Source organism: Cervus elaphus, chromosome 33 (genome assembly GCF_910594005.1).
Source record: "Cervus elaphus chromosome 33, mCerEla1.1, whole genome shotgun sequence".
In the NCBI taxonomy this organism is placed as follows: Eukaryota; Metazoa; Chordata; class Mammalia; order Artiodactyla; family Cervidae; genus Cervus; species Cervus elaphus.
Window position 1 is genome coordinate 47,056,285 of NC_057847.1, and position 20,272 is coordinate 47,076,556.

The 20,272-nt window shown below is 40.4% G+C and overlaps 1 protein-coding gene across 1 annotated transcript; it reads left to right on the forward strand.

Moving 5' to 3' along the window:
* Window positions 1-8,441: 8,441 nt before the first annotated feature.
* Window positions 8,442-19,395, forward strand: RBM43 (RNA binding motif protein 43). The gene is made up of 4 exons (XM_043894763.1): window positions 8,442-8,626; window positions 14,899-15,106; window positions 16,167-16,255; window positions 17,055-19,395. Exons 1-4 carry the CDS (start codon window positions 8,624-8,626, stop codon window positions 17,784-17,786), a joined length of 1,032 nt encoding a protein of 343 aa, XP_043750698.1. The 5' UTR covers window positions 8,442-8,623; the 3' UTR covers window positions 17,787-19,395.
* The last annotated feature ends 877 nt before the right edge of the window (window positions 19,396-20,272 follow it).

Below are 20,272 nucleotides of genomic sequence, written 5' to 3' on the forward strand. Positions count from 1 at the left end.
ATGGTGGAAATGAAATGCTTTTAGAAAAGATTATAAACCTAAACCAATCCAATGCTGCCTGCCATCTAAAATAAACAAAAGGGAAAACTAAAGAGAAAAAATATTGGTTTTGCTTCTGATATTTTATTTTTAGGTTTTAAAGTTGTTACTGTGTGTGTGCTTAGTCATGTTTGACTCTTTTGTGACCCTATGGACTGTAGTCCACCAGGATTCTCTGACCATGGAATTTTCCGGGCAAGATTACTACAGTGGGTTGCCATTTCCTCCACCAGGGGATCTTCTTGACCTAAGGATCGAACCAGTATCTCCTGCATTGCTGGTGGATCCCTTACCGCTGAGCCATTGGGGAAGCCCTTAAAGTTGTTATAGTACCATCAGAAATATTCATTACTCTCATATTTCTCTTTGGAATAAGAAATGGTACCTAAAAACTGGGCAATTTATGATAGATCTTTGTGTCCACCATTACGGGAAATAAGATCTCTCATTTTGTCAGTTCTTTGGAAATAGTAAGATTATTTCAAGCTTCCCAAAATATTAAGAAGAATTTGAAGAACCTCATTTAATTTTGACTGACACAGTCTCATAGCACAGAGGGTGTCATTTTGAGTCTGTAGCAGACTGCCAATCAGAAATAAATTTTTTCTAATATTTACAACAAAGTTGGACACTGTCACTTTTGTTCCTCTGGGGGCCTTCTTTAGGCAGTACAATGGATAATTTAATTTCATTTTAAATTTTCACAATGGTTTTGATATGTTACTTATTCTAGAAAATTATACTTTTCCTTTGGGTTCTTTCACCATTCCACCTAGTGTGATCTGACTGAACCTCGGAAATCAAGCATTGACGCACTTGATTATTTCCAGAGTTTTAGAGATTTTACAAGAGGAAAGTTTTCTTTAAAAATTTACCAAAAAATACTGTATTGACTATTTAATATATTGCATATAATGTAAAGAATCCTTCAATTGTGCATCCAGGGTCAGCTAGCACCACTTACTAATGTGTGAAAAGATTTTGTCAGTATATGTCAGGAAAAGACAGGTATGTGACGTTACATGTGCATTTTGCTGTTTGTAGATTTATCAGTCAGGAGAGGCTAGGTCACACTCAGATAACACAACCTTCCAAGTCTTGGAGACCTAGACGAATAAAAGTATAATTCTCACTCAGGCTAAATATCCAGCAGAGATTGGTAAGGGACTCTGTCCTGATCACTTCAGGCCCCATCTTGAGGCATGCTTCCAGAATCATCAAGGTGGGGAAGCTGAAGTCTGAAAAGTCTTGCACCAGAAATTAAATGCTGTGACCCGAAAGTGACCTGTGTTATTTCCTCTCACATCTCTCTGGCCAGGAAGTCACGTGGCCTCACTGAAACATAAGGGGACTAGAAAATTTTGTCTTATAAAAATGAGAAGAACCAGATCTAGCTGAGCCCAGAATACTAATAAGGGTAGTCTGTGCTGTCCTACTGGTTATCAATATTTGGATCACTCTTCTTCACACACAAAATACACTCACCCCATCTCCAAGGTCAAAAATCCTCAAATTTCACCCAATTGTAACATCAAACTCAAGGTGCAAAAACTCTTGGTGATATGTGGAAATTTCTGTATCAAGTCTGAATGTTACTCCTCTTTATCTGGAGAACCCCCCACACAGACAATAGTAGGACCAGAATAAGATAACTGCTCTCTTGCATTTGGAAAAGAAAGAATGGGAAGTACAAAGCCGTCACTGGGGCAGAGCCATTGTGAAATCCTATGGGGTTTTTGATGCGGCTGTGACTCCCTGGAAATTCTTCTCTTGCTTATTGTTCTCATAGGTCCTGGACCTTCTTCTTTTTCCATTATTCTCCTGGGCCATATCTAGAATGGACATTCATAATATATTTTTCTTGGAGGCTGAAAAGCTTCCTCACTTGGTACACTTTCTATGATAAATGTTTGGGACCAAGTTTTGAACAGTCATAGTTTCTTTACCTGGGCCAGTGGCTGGTTAGCTGGTTTATTTAAAAAACTGAATAGGCTTTTTCTCTATTGAAATAGACTAGAGTCTGGTCAGTTTACATATGCTAACAGCCACACCTTTGGTTTAGGTTTTGTTTTCCTAGACTTCTGTTTTCAGCTGTGCTCAGTTGTGTCCGACTCTTTGACACCCCCTCTGTCCATGGGGATTCTCCAGGCAAGAATATTGGAGTGGGTTGCCATGCCTTCCTCCAGGGGACCTTCCCAACCCAGGGATTGGAACTCAGGTCTCCCTCATTGCAGGCAGATTCTTTACTGTCTGAGCCATCAGGGAAGGCCAAGAATACTGGAGTGGATAGCCTATCCCTTCTCCATGGGAACTTTCTGACCCAGGAAGCGAAACGGAGTCTCCTGCATTGCAGGCAGATTCTTTACCAGCTGAGCTGCAAAGGAAGCCCTCTTTTTTTAGAGTAGCTACAATTCTCTACCTTTTTGGCTCCCTTCTTCTCTCCCTGTCTTCACTTGATTTGAGTCTATCAGGCCACTTATAGTTTCTTTTTACTGAATTAGTTTGTCTAATTGAAAGTGTTTATTGAATTCCACAACCTTAATTGCCATTTTTACTCTGAGGGACCCTAACTAGTTCAGATTTAAACCTTGATTTGATCACTGATTTTATCCTTGCAGAAGATCTAATCAGCCTGTTTTACTCAAAGGTCTTTTCAGTTTTATCATTTAAGAATGAAAAGGATTGTATGTGCAACTCTGCAAATTCCCATAGTTTTGGACTTTACTCCCTATTTTTCTTGCTTTCAAACTGGCCAATTCTTTTTAAAGCTCATTTCTTTCTTATATTACTTTGTTAAACTCACTGAGACATATGCTACTAATTCTGGTTTTCACACTGTCTTTAAAAAACAAAAGAAAACTGCAAGCTAGTAGGTACATTATCTGCCTTCCAGGTTTTACCAAATGTTTTCCCACTACATAATATGGACTACCATCCTAATCTCTATTTTCTAATCATCTGCTGCTTGGACTCTGAGCCAAAGCCAAGTGTTTTAGATTGTGTTGTGGATTGTCTTTTTCTTTTTTTTTTCCCTACAAGATCCTTTGGAGGAGGAAATGTCAACCCAATCCAGTATTATTGCCTGGAAAATTCCATGGACAGAGAAGCCTGTTGGGCTACAGTCCATGGGGCTGCAAAGAGTAGGACACGACTGAACACCCAAGCACACACACACACACAGCAATACTCCACTTCAGAATGCCAATTTCTGTATTAATTTTGTTAGAATATGTGATGTTGATGTGATAAATTATCCTAACTTTTAGAGACCTAAAACAACAAAAGTTCACTTACTGTTCATGCTACATGTCCATGATGGGTCAACAAGAGGAATGCCCATGGTAGACACTCAGTGACCACCAGCTTTATTGCTGGATGCAATGCCAGAGAAAAAGAGTTTTGAAGTCTGGAACTGACAATGAAATTCTTGGTCCAAATATGTTCCTTCCATTCACAAATATGGCTCCACCCAACTGTAAAGGAACTTGGATATTCAATCCCATCATATGCTTGGAAGGCAGAAAGCCAAAGCTATGTAGTGCATAGCATTAATGATATCTAGTTGATACTTAAAAAGAAAAGGACGCTTATTTTTGAAAAATACACAAAGTATAATGAAGATGATAAAAAAATCATTAAAAGTTTACCCTCACGGATAATGGAAAATATTTTTATGTCCTCTTTTCTAGTTTTTCATTTTTTAATCATGTTACATTTAATCTTATGAATATATCCTATGCTATTATTTCCCCAATTGTTTGACATTAAGATTATTTCCATTTTTTTCACACTTAGAAGTGGTAAATTGTACATAAACCCTTGTATATCTCGTTACACAATATTTTTCTGCAGTGCTGACCTTATTTCAAGGTGATACTTATTAGCCTGATATGTTGAAGATCTTAAATTATGGCTTTTAAGTTAACTTTTAAGGATCTTAACTTATGGCTACAATTGCTTTCTGGAAAGGTAGGCATCAGTCTATACTTGTCTAAATTGTGCAGCAAAGGACTATCCCACTGCTGCACTTCAGCACTGACTGCTACACCTTTAAAAATAATTTTCTTTCTATCCTATCTTTGGAAATCTTTACAGTGAATACCACATCTTATGAAGATAAGTAATTATCAAGATACAGGTGACATATCTAGCAATAGGCTTTGTTTTTGTTTTTCTGGTATCACAGATTAAAAACATTCAGAAAAATGTCAATTTGATTTTACTTAAGCTGTGAGACAGAAAAAAGTGTAGTGAGACAGGAGGCTTTCTAACTGGGCCTATAAGAGGTTAAATGTTTTTCTTTTGGATGTAGTTATAGTAATAAACTGCCAGAATTATTTTGGTCACATTTGGAGTCATGCTTCCTCAGAGACAGTCTGGCACGGTGGGGGAGAAACAAGTTTTCCTTAAGCCTCTTAGGGTGCCTGGCTGGATATGGAAATTAAATGGATAAAGACAGATTAATAGAAGAAAAGTATACACATTTATCTAATATCAGTTTTATGTGGCATGGGAATCTTCATAAGGAAATTAAGACAAGAAGAAATGGTTACACCTGAGTGTCTCCTTGCTAGAGTTGAAGAGTGATGTTGTAGGAGGAGGACAATGATAGGATTACAGATTATCAGCTAAGTGTGCTTCCCCACTGGCTCAGCAGTAAAGAATCTGCCTGCCAGTGTTGGAGACAAGGGTTTGATCCCTGGGTGGGGAAGATCCCTTAGAGAAGGAATGGCAACCCGCTCCAGTATTCTTGCCTGGAAAATCCCATGAACAGAGGACCCTGGCAGGCTAAGTCCACAGGGTCATAAAGAGTCAGACAGGACTTAGCAAATAAACAACAACATCAGCTAAGTGTAGTAAAAGGAGGGGAGATTAGTGAAGCCTATTCACTCAGATTCCTCTTTGTGTCTCTCTGTCTCTGGAGATCAGGATGTTCCCTCCCGTGGGTACAGGGAGAGCACCTCTCACATGAGGATTTTATGACCTGCTTTGGGAGAAGTTCAGAAAGTCCTTCTAGTACCTCCCATTTCCTTCAGCTTGGAATATTCAATATGCCAAGGAGTCATTTTGCAGGGTGGTGTATCCAGAATGCTATAAGCACATACATGTTGGAATAGTTGGCACATATGATGTTAAGGGTCAGTCTAGGCCAGGTTTGATTCCACAGGTGAGTTAGCCCTGCATTATTGACTCTGCTCTGAGATCTCTCATTATTCCCTGGAGAGGAAGGATCCCAACTTGGATTATGGTGTTCATGTCCATCTACAGTTAATCTTTGTTTCCACCTCCAGCCCAAGGCACTGCTTTTCTATTTTCTCTCTTCACATATTTGTCTTTTCTGGTTAAGTGTGGCATTATGTGTCTAGTTTTTTTGTACTTATTAGGATTTTTTTGAGCTTCATCCTTGTTATAGCATGTATCAGTATTTCATTCCTTTTTATTTCCAAGCAGTATTACCTTGTGTGTATATATATATATCTCAACATAATGCATTTTATTTATCTATTAAGCAATTGATGGCCATTTAGGTTATTTCTGCTTCTTGGCTATTATGTATAATGTTATGAATTTTTGCTTATAAGTGTTTGCTTGCATGTTTTCATTTCTCTTGGGGGATTATTCAGGAGTGAATTTTCTTGGTCACATGGTAAATTTATGCTTAACTTTTGAAAAATTGATCAACTATATTAAAAGATGGCTGTAACATTTTACTTCCCCACCAGCAATGCATGAGAGTTCTCATTTCTCCACATTCTTGACATTTGCTGTTATCTGTCTTTTTGATTACAGTCAGTATGGAGTGATATTTCATTGTTTTAATTTGTGTTTCTTTAATGACTAATGATGTTGAGCACATTTTCATGTGCATATTAGCCATTCATGTATCTTCTTTGACAAAATGTCTATTCAATTTTTGTCCGTTTTAAAGTAGGTTATCTTATTTTTGAGTTGTAACAGTTCTTTGTGTATTCTGAACACAAATCCCTTACCAGATGTGTGATTTCCAGATATTTTCATGGGGTTCTTTTATTCTAGTGGCTTGGATATATTAGTCAGAGTATGCTAGGTGATACTGCTGAAAAAAATTTCAGTGGTTTTAAACATCAAAGTTATTTCATAATCATGTAAATTTTGTTACGGGCTCAGGCAGCTGTGTTCTATGTGTTGGCTCACTGACACATGTTCCTTTCAATACATGCTTCTTTGAGCACCAAGGCAAAGACAGCATTGGAAACTCTTGGGCTAAAGCAGTGAAATTCTCCCATCCAAATATGAGACATATCAATTCTCCTTACATTTCTTGGCTGAATGAATCATATGACCATGTCTACCATCAAAGGGAGAAGGCCAGTCCCTCCACATGAAATTGAATTGAGGACAAATAGAATATTGGTGAGCAGTATTACTGTTAGGGAAACCATTGAGCAAAACTGCCCACCCTGGCCAGGCCTGATAGTAAACCCTTGCTTGAGTTATCTTAACTAACAAGCTACTACCCACTGGAAGAATTCAGGAAAGGCCAAAAGGAGAGAGGAGATGCCAGCCCATGTGTCCTACCAATCTCCCAGAATCCTTCTTGCTGGATTTTATCTTGGCTGAGCAGTGCACAGCACACCGGGAAGGACCCTGAGTCAGAATGATTGGCCAGAGAGCCTGGAAACTAGTCCCATCACCATAAAACCTGACGCTGTCTGCCACATGGCGGAGCAATTCTCCAGGATTCCCTTACCCTCTCGCTCTCCACCCCATTGCCCCTTCCCAATAAAATCTCTTGTTCTTTCAGCACGTGTGTCTCCTTAGACAGTTCATTTCTGAGTGTTAGACAAAAGCCCACTCTCCTGCCCTGAAGGGGTCCCCCTTCCTACTACCCTACTATGTATTGTGTTGGTGCAGGTGACAGGTTAAGAAAAAAGAAACAAAGGTATGAAGATACTTTTAGAAAGAGGTGAGTACTATTAAGATGGAATAATAACTGGGGGGACAAATTCGGACTCGATGATCAGAGTCTCTCTGAAGAGGGCTCATTGGAGCTAAGGCTCCAAAGAAAGTGAGGCAGTTAAGTGAATATCAGGGAGGAGCCGACAAGGCCTAGAGGCAGAAGGAGGGCCCGGGAACCCACCCCCCACCCCACCCCACCCGCCGTGGTGCGGACGTAAATCTTATTCAAAGTGCAATGGAAAAACAATGAAGGGTTCGAACAGTGATCAAAGCTGATGTACATTTAAAAAATATCTTACTGGGTGTGGTATCCAGAATGAATTGAAGGGGAACAAGGCCGAAAGGCTGGGTTGATTTGGGTGGTAGAAATAAAGTTGGAGAGAGTGTGCAGTTAATGGAACATACTAACCGAGCTGGGAAAAGAGGGATTAAGGAAGACAAGTGAGTCTTGAATTTAAGCTCCTTGGTGGGTGCTAATGCAGTTTACCAAGAGGGAAGAACGGGAGGAAGTTCTCACTAAATTTTACATGCTTATCAGACATTAGAGTGGGCTTTTAAGTGTAGGGATCTATATAAAATATAAATTAGGGAATTACACATAGATTTACCTCATTGTTTTAAAATCTTCATAGCCATAGGCCTGGCTCACTAAATGTGCCATTGGCCATATAATAAATAGTTATATTCTTGGTTAAACTGGGTGGATTCCAGAGTCTGAAAAAAAAATTGTATTACAAGCAATGCACAGTTAAAATTTCTGTCCAGTATCTTAGTTATTCTTGTGTACTGTAACTTTAGTCCAGTTCTGAAAATGGAGTTGCTAATTCTAAGAATATATGCATTTTTACTTTTTTTATTTTCTTTTTTTTACACTTTACATTTTTGAGAGGGGCCAAAATCCTTAGAAATGTTTATGCCTTGTCTAGGCTTGCAACAACACTGATGCTTCCCCACATTGGGCAACAATGGGTATTACCAACACTTTTTAATTTTTGCCAATCTAGTCCTCAGAGAAAGGGATCCTGTTCTGATTTCAGCTTGTATTTCTTAGTCGTGGAATTGGATTTCTGCATACTAGTCAGCCACCTGCTTTTCTTACTCATGCCCTCTTTGACTCTGAAGCTATGCATATAGATTCCCTGTGTCCCAACAGGTGTCTGGCTGAGGAATCTGAGCACAGGGTGGACAGGGTGGTGAGCTCTTTTTTGGCAGGGACAGTGAGCCGTCCATCCTGCGCCCTGCGCACCTGGCTACTGGCCCTGGGTAGGTGACGAGAGGAGAAACAAGCGTGGCGTGGGGAGAACAGGGCTAGGGAGATAATAAGGGCGTAAAGAAGGGTCATTCAGATTCTACTGCGCGCAGGACACAGCCCCGGGGAAAATCCCCGCACTCCCGCCGGGGAATCCTCTGGCCGCTCTCCAGCTTGGTTTCAAAAGTTGCAAAACTACCGGGGGCGTCCTGACAGCCGCTGTCCCAGGTCCGGGCTCCCCGCCCGAGGGCCCCAGGCCGCAGAACCGCGGGGTGGGGTGGAGGGGCGGTCTCCAAGAGAGCGGGAACAGAAAACCGAAACCAAAACCTGCCCGCCAGCCCAGGCTCCCCCAGCTCTGGGCCCCGCCGGCAGCCGAAGGCGAGTCTCTCCTCCGCCATGGCAAGTTGCTTTTGTTTTGGGTTTTGCAGGGCGGAGTGGTCCCCGTGCCGTCATCCGGTCCCCCAAGATCCGGAGGACGGGCGTGAGTGAGGGGTGACCGGGGGAGGCGCGAGGAGGGCCCCAGAGGCAAACCCAGCCCAGCCTGTCCGCACCTGCCCGGGGGCAGTTCGGCGCGCTCCTGAAATTGACCGCAGCTGGGCGGCCAGCTCCGAAGGCGCGCATCGCCGCGGCCGCCTCGCCCACTCGGTGCCCGGCCGGCCGGGACACAGCCGTTTGGTCCAGGAGCGGCCGTGTTAGGGCTAACTGTTGTCCTCCCACGCTTTGGGGAACAGGAGCGGAGAGAATTGCCCAGAAATGGAGGCCACCGTTTTCCTTTGTTAAAGGGCCAGCCAGAAGGGTTGGAGCCAAGGACACAAGTTGGGAAAGCAGCCTGGTGTCTTAGCGGGAATTCCTTTCTCTTGTGGCCTTAGTTCTTTCTCTAGACACAAAGGGCTTTGTGTTGTCACCATCTCTGATGCCTCGCAAGAACTGTCAGCAAATTTAAGATTTTAGCCTTCCGTGTTCTTTCCATCGGGTGGGGAAAATCCCCTGGAGGAGGCCATGGCAACCCACTCCAGTATTCTCGCCGGGGAAATCCCATTGACAGAAAGGAGCCTGGAGGTCTGCAGTCCAGGGGGGTCCCATAGAGCGAGACAAACCTGAGCGGCTAAGCAGGCAGGCGCCTTTTTGCCATCAAGCGCCTGAAAACAGTGGCAGGGCCCTTCCCTTTCAGGTGAGAAACGCCAAAGCAGTTGTGAGTTTCAAGTGTGATTTTGTTTACCCGGGGCGGTAAAGGCAACCTGAATGAAACCAATTTTAAGAAAAGGAATGTAAGTCAACAAAGTGGATAAATTTAATTATCTCTGCCTAGTGCTTTCCTTACAAAAATAAACTCAGTTTTTCTTTATATCTTTTTGCTTTCTGATAAGATGGTCAAAAGTCTCTTAAAACGTATCACTGATACAGGGAAAATGCCATCACCTTGATACCTCCTGCTCAGAATGTTGCTCTTATTTCAAAAAAACTGTATCTCCATGTGATAGCTATTGAAAGGGCTATCTCCAAGACCTCTCTTTTTCTTCTTAATGTTGGATGAAAGAGATGAATAGCCGTCTGTTGATTTCAAAGATAAATTTTAGACATTTGAATAAAGAAATATAACACTAGTATTGCTGAAGGTAGTGGTGAGGAAGTAAGATTCTGTGAATTTAAATTGATTGAAAGTTTTTCTTTGATATTGATGAAGGACAGAAAGGATGCTTATTCATTAGCCACTTTAACTATGGACTGTTAGAGCCAGATGCATAGTGAGTCAAGACAAATCTTATATGAAACAAGATTCCCTGAATGTCTGAATAGTCTGTCATTTTTTTTTCCCTCTTCTAGAACTATTTTGAGATAATTACATCTTACACTTGGGGCTAGGATGGAGGAACACATTTTTATATTTTTACTGTCTCCTATGCAATCTAGTTGTCCTCAAGTATTTTAAGAAACTGTTTTGTTCCATTCAAAGCACCTACGATAACAAAGATTCGGTTATGAATTTCCCTTTTAGGAGACACGAAGGACCTTTGCTTTCTTTGTCTCAACAGAAGCTATTTGCATCCTCCACTCCTCTGTCCCTTTGTTTCGCTGTGAACTCTTGTTGCATTTTTAATTAAATTTGACCATTAATTAAAATTTGACCTCAGCTGTCAAGGTCTCTTTCATGAAGCCTACTTTGACTGCTTTAGTCAGCATTAATCTTGCTTCCTAATTCTGAATGGCTTCTATTGTGTGTTTTAGCATTTTCTTGTGAATGGTCTTGTATCCTTCTCACATTTTGGGGTGTTGGTCTGTTCTTCTTGTAAGGAAGAAGACCTTCCTCTCTTTGTGCCTACCAAGCACCGCTAAAATGATTTATATATGTGTCTGCCTCCTCCTCACCCATAAGGGAGGTCCCCTTTGTGTGTGTGTTGGTAATCCTAAAGCCTATCCTGGTGCCCCACACATAATAAATGTTCAGTAAATTTTTATGTTTATGGTGGAACCATTTCAGGGTAAGGGGTGTTTTATATCTTGTGTGTGTCATCTTTGGTACCCAACATATTGCCAGGGATAGAGCACATGCTTAGTTAATACTGTATTAGCTAATTGATCAATTGATTGACAAGATATTATGTATTCTAAGAAATGCAGGTACATTTTTGCCACCCTATTTTAATAACTACCAGCTGAAATATCAAAGGAGATACTGAGAGATCAGTTATCATTGACTTTAGTCATTTCCTATTGAATTCCTCTTGTGATAAATGAGGATTTCACTGAAGTGAACTCTGACTTTTCCCCTCTTCCAAGTTTGGAAGTTTTAATAGTATTTTAAATTCCCCTATGGACTATTTTTGTTTCTTTCATAATACACTTAGATTTTGATAGTATTTACATGATTTTCTGTAATATAAATATAGACTTTTCTTTTTTTCTTAACTTCTGTTAGTTTTGCCTTTATTCTATTGATAGGGTTGAATGATTCCATTTTATTCTGTAATCATATTTAAGTCTTCAGTAATTTTGAAGATTTTTACAGAATTCATCTAAAAGTTTATGAGAGTAAACTTATATTATTATGCAAACAGTAAATATTGTTTACAGCAGGGTCTAATAGATTCTGTATTACTTTTTTTCCTTTTGGTCCAATGTCATGTGTATTTTTCCTTTTTCCAGTTACAAAAAAATATTCCTAACAGCTGTGTCAAATAGAGTCTTTATTTGTAGTCTGTAATTTATTCCAAACATGTCATGCTTTAATTTTCTGATGATCTTTAGGCTTGGGCTTTTTCAAATACCAGAAAGGGTGGGAGGGGTGTTTGCCCATACTAGCAGGTCAGATTCTCCTTAGAATGTTCATTTAGTTTTGTCTTGCTGCTAGCTTTTCAACTAATCATTCTGGTTTTGGTCCCTTTTTAAATTTCTGAGGTTCTGTCAAGAAGGTTGTCCCCTTTCCATTGCAGCCCCCACTTCTTTACTCTGGGTTTCCCCTGTCATATCCTTTCACATACTTTTATGTCTTTCCAGTCTTCAAGAAATTTGTTGGAATCTCTCCTGTGCTGCTGATTGCTCCCCTTAACTGGATTTATTTTCTTTTTATTCTATTTTCATCTTCATTTTAATGTACTCTTGGGATAGGGCATTGTATGTGTGCTTAGACTGTTTTCTTTATCGGGGAGGTCAGAAGCAGTTTGCCTATCGCCAGTAAAGTCTGACTGAGTTTACAGAGTCCTCTGAACTGAAAACCAAACCATCTTTGTGATTGATCAACCATGACTTAGACCCGTGAGACATCCTGTCCTCCTTGGGGATAATTTAGGAATAGATTATATCTGAGCTCTGGTGTAATCAGGCTGGACTACCTATACAAGCATTGGGAGAAGTTTATAGGTCCATTTCCCTAAATGAGCGGGGGAATAAATGAAAACGTTAGTATAAGAAGTTAACAGAGAGTGTATTATAATCATGGGCTTCCCAAGTGGAAATGAGAGAGAGATTTAGGGGACTAGATCTGATAGACAGAGTGCCTGATGAACTATGGACAGAGATTCGTGACATTGTACAGGAGACAGGGATCAAGACCGTCCCAAGAAAAAGAAATGCAAAAAAGCAAAATGGCTGTCTGAGGAGGCCTTACAAATAGCTGTGAAAAGAAGAGATGTGAAAAGCAAAGGAGAAAAGGAAAGATATACCCATTTGAATGCAGAGTTCCAGAGAATAGCAAGGAGAGATAAGAAAGCCTTCCTCAGTAATCAGTGCAAAGAAATAGAAGAAAACAACAGAATGGGGAAGACTAGAGATCTCTTCAAGAAAATTAGAGAAACCAAGGGAGCATTTCATGCAAAGATGAGCTCAATAAAGGACAGAAATGGTATGGACCTAACAGAAGCAGAAGATATTAAAAAGAGGTGGCAAGAACACACAGAAGAACTATACAAAAAGATCTTCACGACCCAGATAATCACGATGGTGTGATCACTCACCTAGAGCCAGACATCCTGGAATGTGAAGTCAAGTGGGCCCTAGGAAGCATTACTGCGAACAAAGCTAGTGGAGGTGATGGAATTCCAGTTGAGCTATTTCAAATCCTGGAAGATGATGCTGTGAAAGTGCTGCACTCAATATGTCAGCAAATTTGGAAAACTCAGCAGTGGCCACAGGACTGGAAAAGGTTAGTTTTTATTCCAGTCCCAAAGAAAGGCAATGCCAAAGAATGCTCAAACTACCGCACAATTGCACTCATCTCACACGCTAGTAAAGTAATGCTAAAAATTCTCCAAGCCAGGCTTCAGCAATACATGAACTGTGAACTTCCAGATGTTCAAGCTGGTTTTAGAAAAGGCAGAGGAACCAGAGATCAAATTGCCAACATCTGTTGGATCATCGAAAAAGCAAGAGAGTTCCAGAAAAACATTTATTTCTGCTTTACTGACTATGCCAAAGCCTTTGACTGTGTGGATCACAATAAACTGTGGAAAATTCTGAAAGAGATGGGAATACCGTCTCTGACCTGCCTGACCTGCCTCTTGAGAAACCTGTATGCAGGTCAGGAAGCAACAGTTAGAACTGGGCATGGAACAACAGACTGGTTCCAAATAGGAAAAGGAGTACGTCAAGGCTGTATATTGTCACCCTGCTTATTTAACTTATATGCAGAGTACATCATGAGAAACGCTGGGCTGGAAGTAGCACAAGCTGGAATCAAGATTGCCGGGAAAAATATCAATAACCTCAGATATGCATATGACACCACCCTTATGGCAGAAAGTGAAGAAGAACTAAAGAGCCTCTTGATGAAAGTGAAAGAGGAGAGTCAACAAGTTGGCTTAAAGCTCAACATTCAGAAAACTAAGATCATGGCATCCTGTCCCATCACTTCATGGCAAATAGATGGGGAAACAGTAGAAACAGTGGCTGACTTTATTTTTTTGGGGCTCCAAAATCACCACAGATGGTGATTGCAGCCATGAAATGAAAAGACGCTTACTCCTTGGAAGGAAAGTTATGACCAACCTAGACAGCATATTAAAAAGCAGAGACATTACTTTGTCAACAAAGGTCTGTCTAGTCAAGGCTATGGTTTTTCCAGTAGTCATGTATGGATGTGAGAGTTGGACTATGAAGAAAGCTGAGTGCTGAAGAATTGATGCTTTTGATCTGTGGTGTTGGAGAAGACTCTTGACAATCCCTTGGACTGCAAGGAGATCCAACCAGTCCATCCTAAAGGAGATCAGTCCTGGGTGTTCATTGGAAGGACTGATGTTGAAGCTGAAACTCCAATACTTTGACCACCTGATGCGAAGAACTGACTCACTAGCAAAGACCCTGATGTTGGGAAAGTTTGAGGGCTGGAGGAGAAGGGGACGACAGAGGATAAGATGGTTGGAGGGCATCACCGACTCAATGGACATGAGTTTGGGTAAACTCCGGGTGTTGGTGATGGACAGGGAGGCCTGGTGTGCTGTGGTTCATGGTGTCGCAAAGAGTCAGACACGATTGAGCGACTGAACTGAACTGAACTGAACAGTGAGTGAGTTCAGGGAAGGATCTACTTGCAGCTGATCCTCTGTGCCCAGGGTTCCATGGTCTGCAATAGCGTGTGCTCTCAGTGGTTGGGTTGTATCTCAGATGTGTGCTGAAAGGTAGGGTTTACTCCACTGCAGTCCCAATATTATTGCTAGGGTTTCATTCATTTATTTTTTTATGGTGATTTTTCTCTAGTTTTGACCAAGAAAAAAAAAAAAACAGAGAGCGAGAATGTATTTCTTATTGTCTTATGTACTTTCAACTCTACATTCAAGAAGATATACAGTCAACTCCAAACTACCACATTTTGTGATTAGCTTGACTTTTAAAAAAAATTTGATTTAGAAAACTCTCCCTTAATTTTTCCTTTGTGATTACAATAATTTTTCGGTCTTTCTAACAACTGAAAAATATTAACCAATGTTTTCCATTTCTTAAAAAAAAGGGTTTACTTTTTACATTTTAACTCTCAAATTTATATAGCATTTATGGTGGTATATGGTGTGAGGCCAGGCTCCTATCCTTGATATTTTTCTTTTCAGGTATCTGATCGGTTCCAAGAGGGCCTTTATTAAATAAAGGCTATTAAATAAAACAGCCTTTCCCACTGGTGTGAAATATTGCCTATATTAAGTAGAATCATATACTTAAAAAGTGTCCTATTGTTTCTTTCACAGGCATCAGTTTTGAATGTTAAGGAATCCAAAGCTTCTGAAAGAACAATTGTAGTTGCTGGTCTTCCAGTTGGTCTTAATGACCAGTTACTGACCACATTAGTGAAGATTCACTTTGAAGATACTGACAATGGGGGTGGAATTGTTGAAGATGTGACATATCCAACAAGAACCAAGGGAGCTGCATATGTAACATTCAAAGAAAAAACAGGTATTTCCAAATCAAATTTTTATAACCTTAGAAATACTTCTGGAATGAAATTAAAAATTGAACTTCAGTAGACTAATTCATGAGATGGTTGGATAACATCACTAACTTGATGGACATGAGTCTGAGCAAACTCTGTGAGATAGTGGACAGGGAAGTCTGGTGTGCTGCAGTTCATGGAGTCACAAAGAGAAGGACACAACTTAGTGACTAAACAATAGCAGCAACAAGAACAACAACAACAAAATAATTCATGGGATTGGTAAAGTTTAAAAAGTAGTAATTCTATTCTTGAATATAAAAGTGGCATGATAGTGTGTTAGGAAGACTATATGTGAAAGTGCCTTATGATAGAGTTGTCAGTAACTGAAAGTCTTAAAGACTTCTTGTTTTCTGTATTTTAAATCCATCTATATCATGAGATAAAGGTGATACACTTTATTGTAGAAAACTTGTAAAATACAGAAAAAAGCCCCACAGAAGCTATCCATAATCTCATAAACAAGATAAGTACTGCTTTATTAATGGGAAAGTTGGACTGGGGAGATATGGCTTGGATCTGAGGTCACATTGAGCCATTCTCTTCCTGGCCTATACCTGACATAGGTGAGAAAGTTGGGTCTGTGGAGCTGTTCACCCCTCTAGCCTCATGGATGGTGCATGTCAATGCCTTGAGAGAAGGGGGAGGGAAGGACAATTAGTGAAGGAGACTGACCAGGTCAGCCAGTGAATCAGGAAAACTAGCTGGGATAGTGTGATACCCTGGATTCAGAAAGGTGAAGTCTCATGACTATAATTAACAGAGTGGTGGGGGATTTACTTTTAGGTGTTACGTATGTAACATACATAACATACATGTGTTATATATATATATATATGTATGTATGTATAAATTTTAATATGTTAAACTAGAAGGAAAAAGGATTTAAATGCTGAATTTAGAGGAAAAGCGGGAAAAAATCTTAGGTATTTTAAAAGAACTGAACATCTCTATTACTATTAATTAAAATAATTATTACTGTATTGTGCCACAAACCTTTCTGATGGCCCCTCTTCCACTTAGTTGCAGAGAATGTTGTCAGAAAAAAGAAGCACTGTCTAGCAGACATGGTTGGATATGCTCAACTCACAGTCTCCCATTTCAGTGACAAGGTAGGTGTGATGGCTGCAGGCATGCCGATCGTCTAGATCCCATGTTTTCTGCCAAGTGTCTCCTACATGGGAGGCCAAAGCACCCTCACCCTATGACTTCTAGAAAAGAAAGTGCAAGCTCCTTAACGTGGGTCAGTGTTAAAGGCCAAACCTGTGTCCTGAAAGATTTTTGGTTATTGCTTGTTCTGTTTTCCTGTTTTTCTATGATGCTCTTAATACTTTTAAAGTGACAGTGAGCTCTTATACTGTCATGGATGATGTCTGGCATCTACCTAAAGACTTATTTTGTGGGGTAAAAAACCAATTTGGATGAACATTAAAAAGGAACTTTGAAGACACAAGTAAGGAGGAAATAAGAGGAAAATAAAATTCAAAGCACTGATTTAAAACTTTATTCTGTAACAAAGGTAGGGTTCTCTGCAACCATCCAATGAACTTCTCACGAGGAGGGAGGGCTCTCTCCAGGGACCCCTATCCACAGAGCACCACTGGAACAGTTTATCTGTGCGTTCTGCTTAAAACTTTGATTCAAAAAAACATTCTGCCTCTAAATAATATTTAATCAACTCTATCTGGGGGAGTCCAGTGAGGAACTGTGAACCCCAAAATCAAACACTGTGGCCTTGATAGGTTGTGGGGCCCCTTTAAATGGACAGCTATGGGGTAAGAAGCCAAACTGTGAGGCTTTGGAGGTCTGGCTAGGGCTGCTGCTGGGCAGACAGAAAGTGGTAAAACAAGAATGTATTTATGCAATCTTTCCTCTAGGTGGTGCTGTTTTAACTTCTCTGTTTAATTTTAGGTCTTCAGCTCTGTAATGGCTGTCCTTGATCTTTCTGTTTTTCGGAGTCAAATCCGTCTAGAAAGTTTGGTAATGGACCTGAAAAGGGAAATCCCAACGTTATGCTTAAGTCCTTTGGACGCCAATGGAAGAATCTCCGTTCAAGGAACATTTCTGGCTATCGAGAAGCTCAAAGAATTTTTGCTATTAAAAGCAAGTTTTCTTTTAGAAAAAAATAGGAGTGGACAGAGCCCCAGGGGAAGTACACGGAGAAATAGTCACTCTTTAAAGCCACCCAGGTCATTGACACCTGAGACTACGAAAAAAGGAGAAAGTCTTGTTCTTGACACAGATACTTTCCTTTACCTGAAAAAGAAGAGAAAAGTTTATGAAAGCACACTGAGAAAATTTCATGTTCTATGTGAAGAGACAGTGGATGGTGAAGTTACCACACTTTGTATAAAGAATGCTCAAGGTGGTTCTCAGCCAAACAATGAAAAACAGGTAAAAGAGTTCATTGAGAAATATTCACATGCTCTTCACTTTGAGCTTAGAAAGGAGACATTTATTTTAGAAGGAAAGGAAGATAAAGAGAAAAAAAATATTAAGTTGGCATGTGAGCAGCTAAGTTCGAGTTACCTTCAGGTTCTAGTTAATTTCTATAAGACACACATTGATGTTATAGGACCTCCTTCTGACACATACTTGTTTAAAAAAGACGTCATGGAATTCATAAGGCAAAAAGTTAAGTAATAAAATCCTCAGCAGTAGTAACAAGAAGGGCTGACTGATTCCTTCCCTTACTGAGCAGTGGTGATGTCATGCGTGATGCCCGCATTACACACATTATCTCATTTAATTTTTTTTTGGCAGTATCGCACAGCTTATGGGATCTTAGTTCCCCAACCAGGGATCAAACCTGGGCCCCCTGCAGTGGAAGCGCCGAGTCCTAACCACTGAATTGCCAGGGAACTCCCTACCTCATTTAATTCTTGTGACCATCTTTCATCATAGGCATTGCCATTCTCATGCTACAGGAGAAGAGACTAGGATTTGGGAAGGTAAAAAACCCTTGTTTGAAGTTATGTAGCTGTCCATCAGTAAGAGTTAAACCCAAAGATAATATCTAAGGTATAAAACTTAAAAAACTCACTAAACTTTGAGGAAACCTCATTTTTTCTGCAACCCCAGATTCTTAGGAAAAAAGTAGCCTTCAGTGAACTCAAACTGGGGCTCTGTGACAACCTCAAGGGGTGGGAGGTGGGAGGGAGGTTCAAGAGGGAGGGGGCATGTATATACCCGTGGCTGATTCATGTTGATGTATGGCAGAAACCAACACAATATTGTAAAGCAATTATCCTTCAATTAAAAATAAATAAATTTTAAATAGAGCCTTCATTCTAACATATAAGAAGTTTGAATGATTATTATTATGCCATGGACAATATTTATACATTTATAAAGTTACATAAGCTTAACATTTATAAAGTTTATGTTTACTACAAATAGAATTAAAATGTTAGCAAAACTCGCCTGAGAAGCTGCTTAGATGGTAAGTATTTCTGATGCGGGTAGTCACTACTTGACTAAATCCCGTATTGGTATAAGGCTACTGGACATACAGGACATTTTTCCTGCCGCTTACTTAGCCTAAGTGCTTATATAAAATGTTGGTTCTCTTGTTGAAATTATGTATTGTCTGTTTTATAATTGTAAAAGTAATAGCATTTCAGCAATAGGATCGTGGACAATGGGAATAATAGCAAACACTTACTTGCTAGGCATAAGTTTAAGTGCATTGCATATCTTTACTCATTCAGTCCTGACAGGAACCCTGTGAGGTAGGAGCTGTCCTTGTCCCCCTTTCTCAGATGAGGAAACTGGTGCCCATTGACGTAATGTAACTTGCCCATGCTCTTGGTTAGTGAACCATTCTGATTGCTACTTAAACAATTGAGAAATGTTTCCTTAAAGATGACAGAAGGATTTGAAAGCTTTTTACTGAAGAAGGGAAGTAAAACTTGTAAGTCATTGGGTTGTCTGTGACTGTCCTGCATTTAATTTAGCATTAAGCCAGTTTTCAGTATCTGGGGCACTGCAGAGACCCTCCCAGGATTATAAAACATACATCTTGCTCATCTCAACATAAACAAACATGATTATGATGATTTGAACTGTTTGTAGCAGTAGAAAAGCTTAAGACAAATCTATGAGCTTTCCTTTTTCTTAGCTACCTAAATTCCAACTATGTAAATTATCTCCATTTCTTTAAATGTCTTATTTCATTTCTGTATGGCTAAACTTTTCATCATGGGAAACTTCTGTTTATATTAAGTACCGAATAAGGTATCTTTAAAAAGGTGTTTGATTTTCATTTTGCTTCTAGGGGTATTGTCTCAGTCTAGGTCCGATCAGGAGAGGAGGCATACAGTAATTTGAACAGGGAAAGTTTAAGATACAGAATTGTTAGCAATGACAGGGAATTGGAATAATGAGGGACTGGCTCATAAGAAATAGAGAAAACTCTACCAGATATAGGAATAGCAGATATAAGGAGTTTAGATAGAGCACCCAATGAAGAACCTCCTCCCATCCACCATGCACCCCGGAACTGAAATCCAGACTTCGCTGGAGGGTTTGTGCCAGGGGATCTTGCTAGAAATCCATCCTCTAGGGTACTGGAAGAGCCTGTTCACAGTCTTGTCTGACCAGGGACCCGCCCTTACAACATGCCTGAGGGGGTCCCTGCTGACCGACATGTACTACAGCTGCTGAATGGGGGGAGGCCTTCCGTGGGGGGGGGGGGGGTGGTGCTGGACGCGGGAGCAGCCGCCCGTTCTGCAGGGGCCTAATGTTGGAGAAGCTGCCTGTGCTGAAGAAGCTGGGTAGGTATGGGGGGACGCTGGATTCCGAAGAGCTTGCCAATTTAATCCATTGACGTAGGAACAAGACTTTCTTCCCGCAATGCCTCTCCAGCGCCCTCTACTGAGAAAGCCTAACATCTTGTCAGCTACAAGGGGAAAATATTTAAAGGGCCCAGGTTTGTTACTGAGCAGGCATGGAGGATGAATTTAAAGCTGAGTTAATAAATTGATAACCGGTGCAGTTATATTTGATACCTGCACAGGTTTTCATTATTACCACAAGTTTAACACCAATAAAATAGCCTTTCAGCAAAGACCTGGGTCAGAGTGATGATCCTTCCTTGATTGGATAGACTGAATGCAGCTAACTGGTTT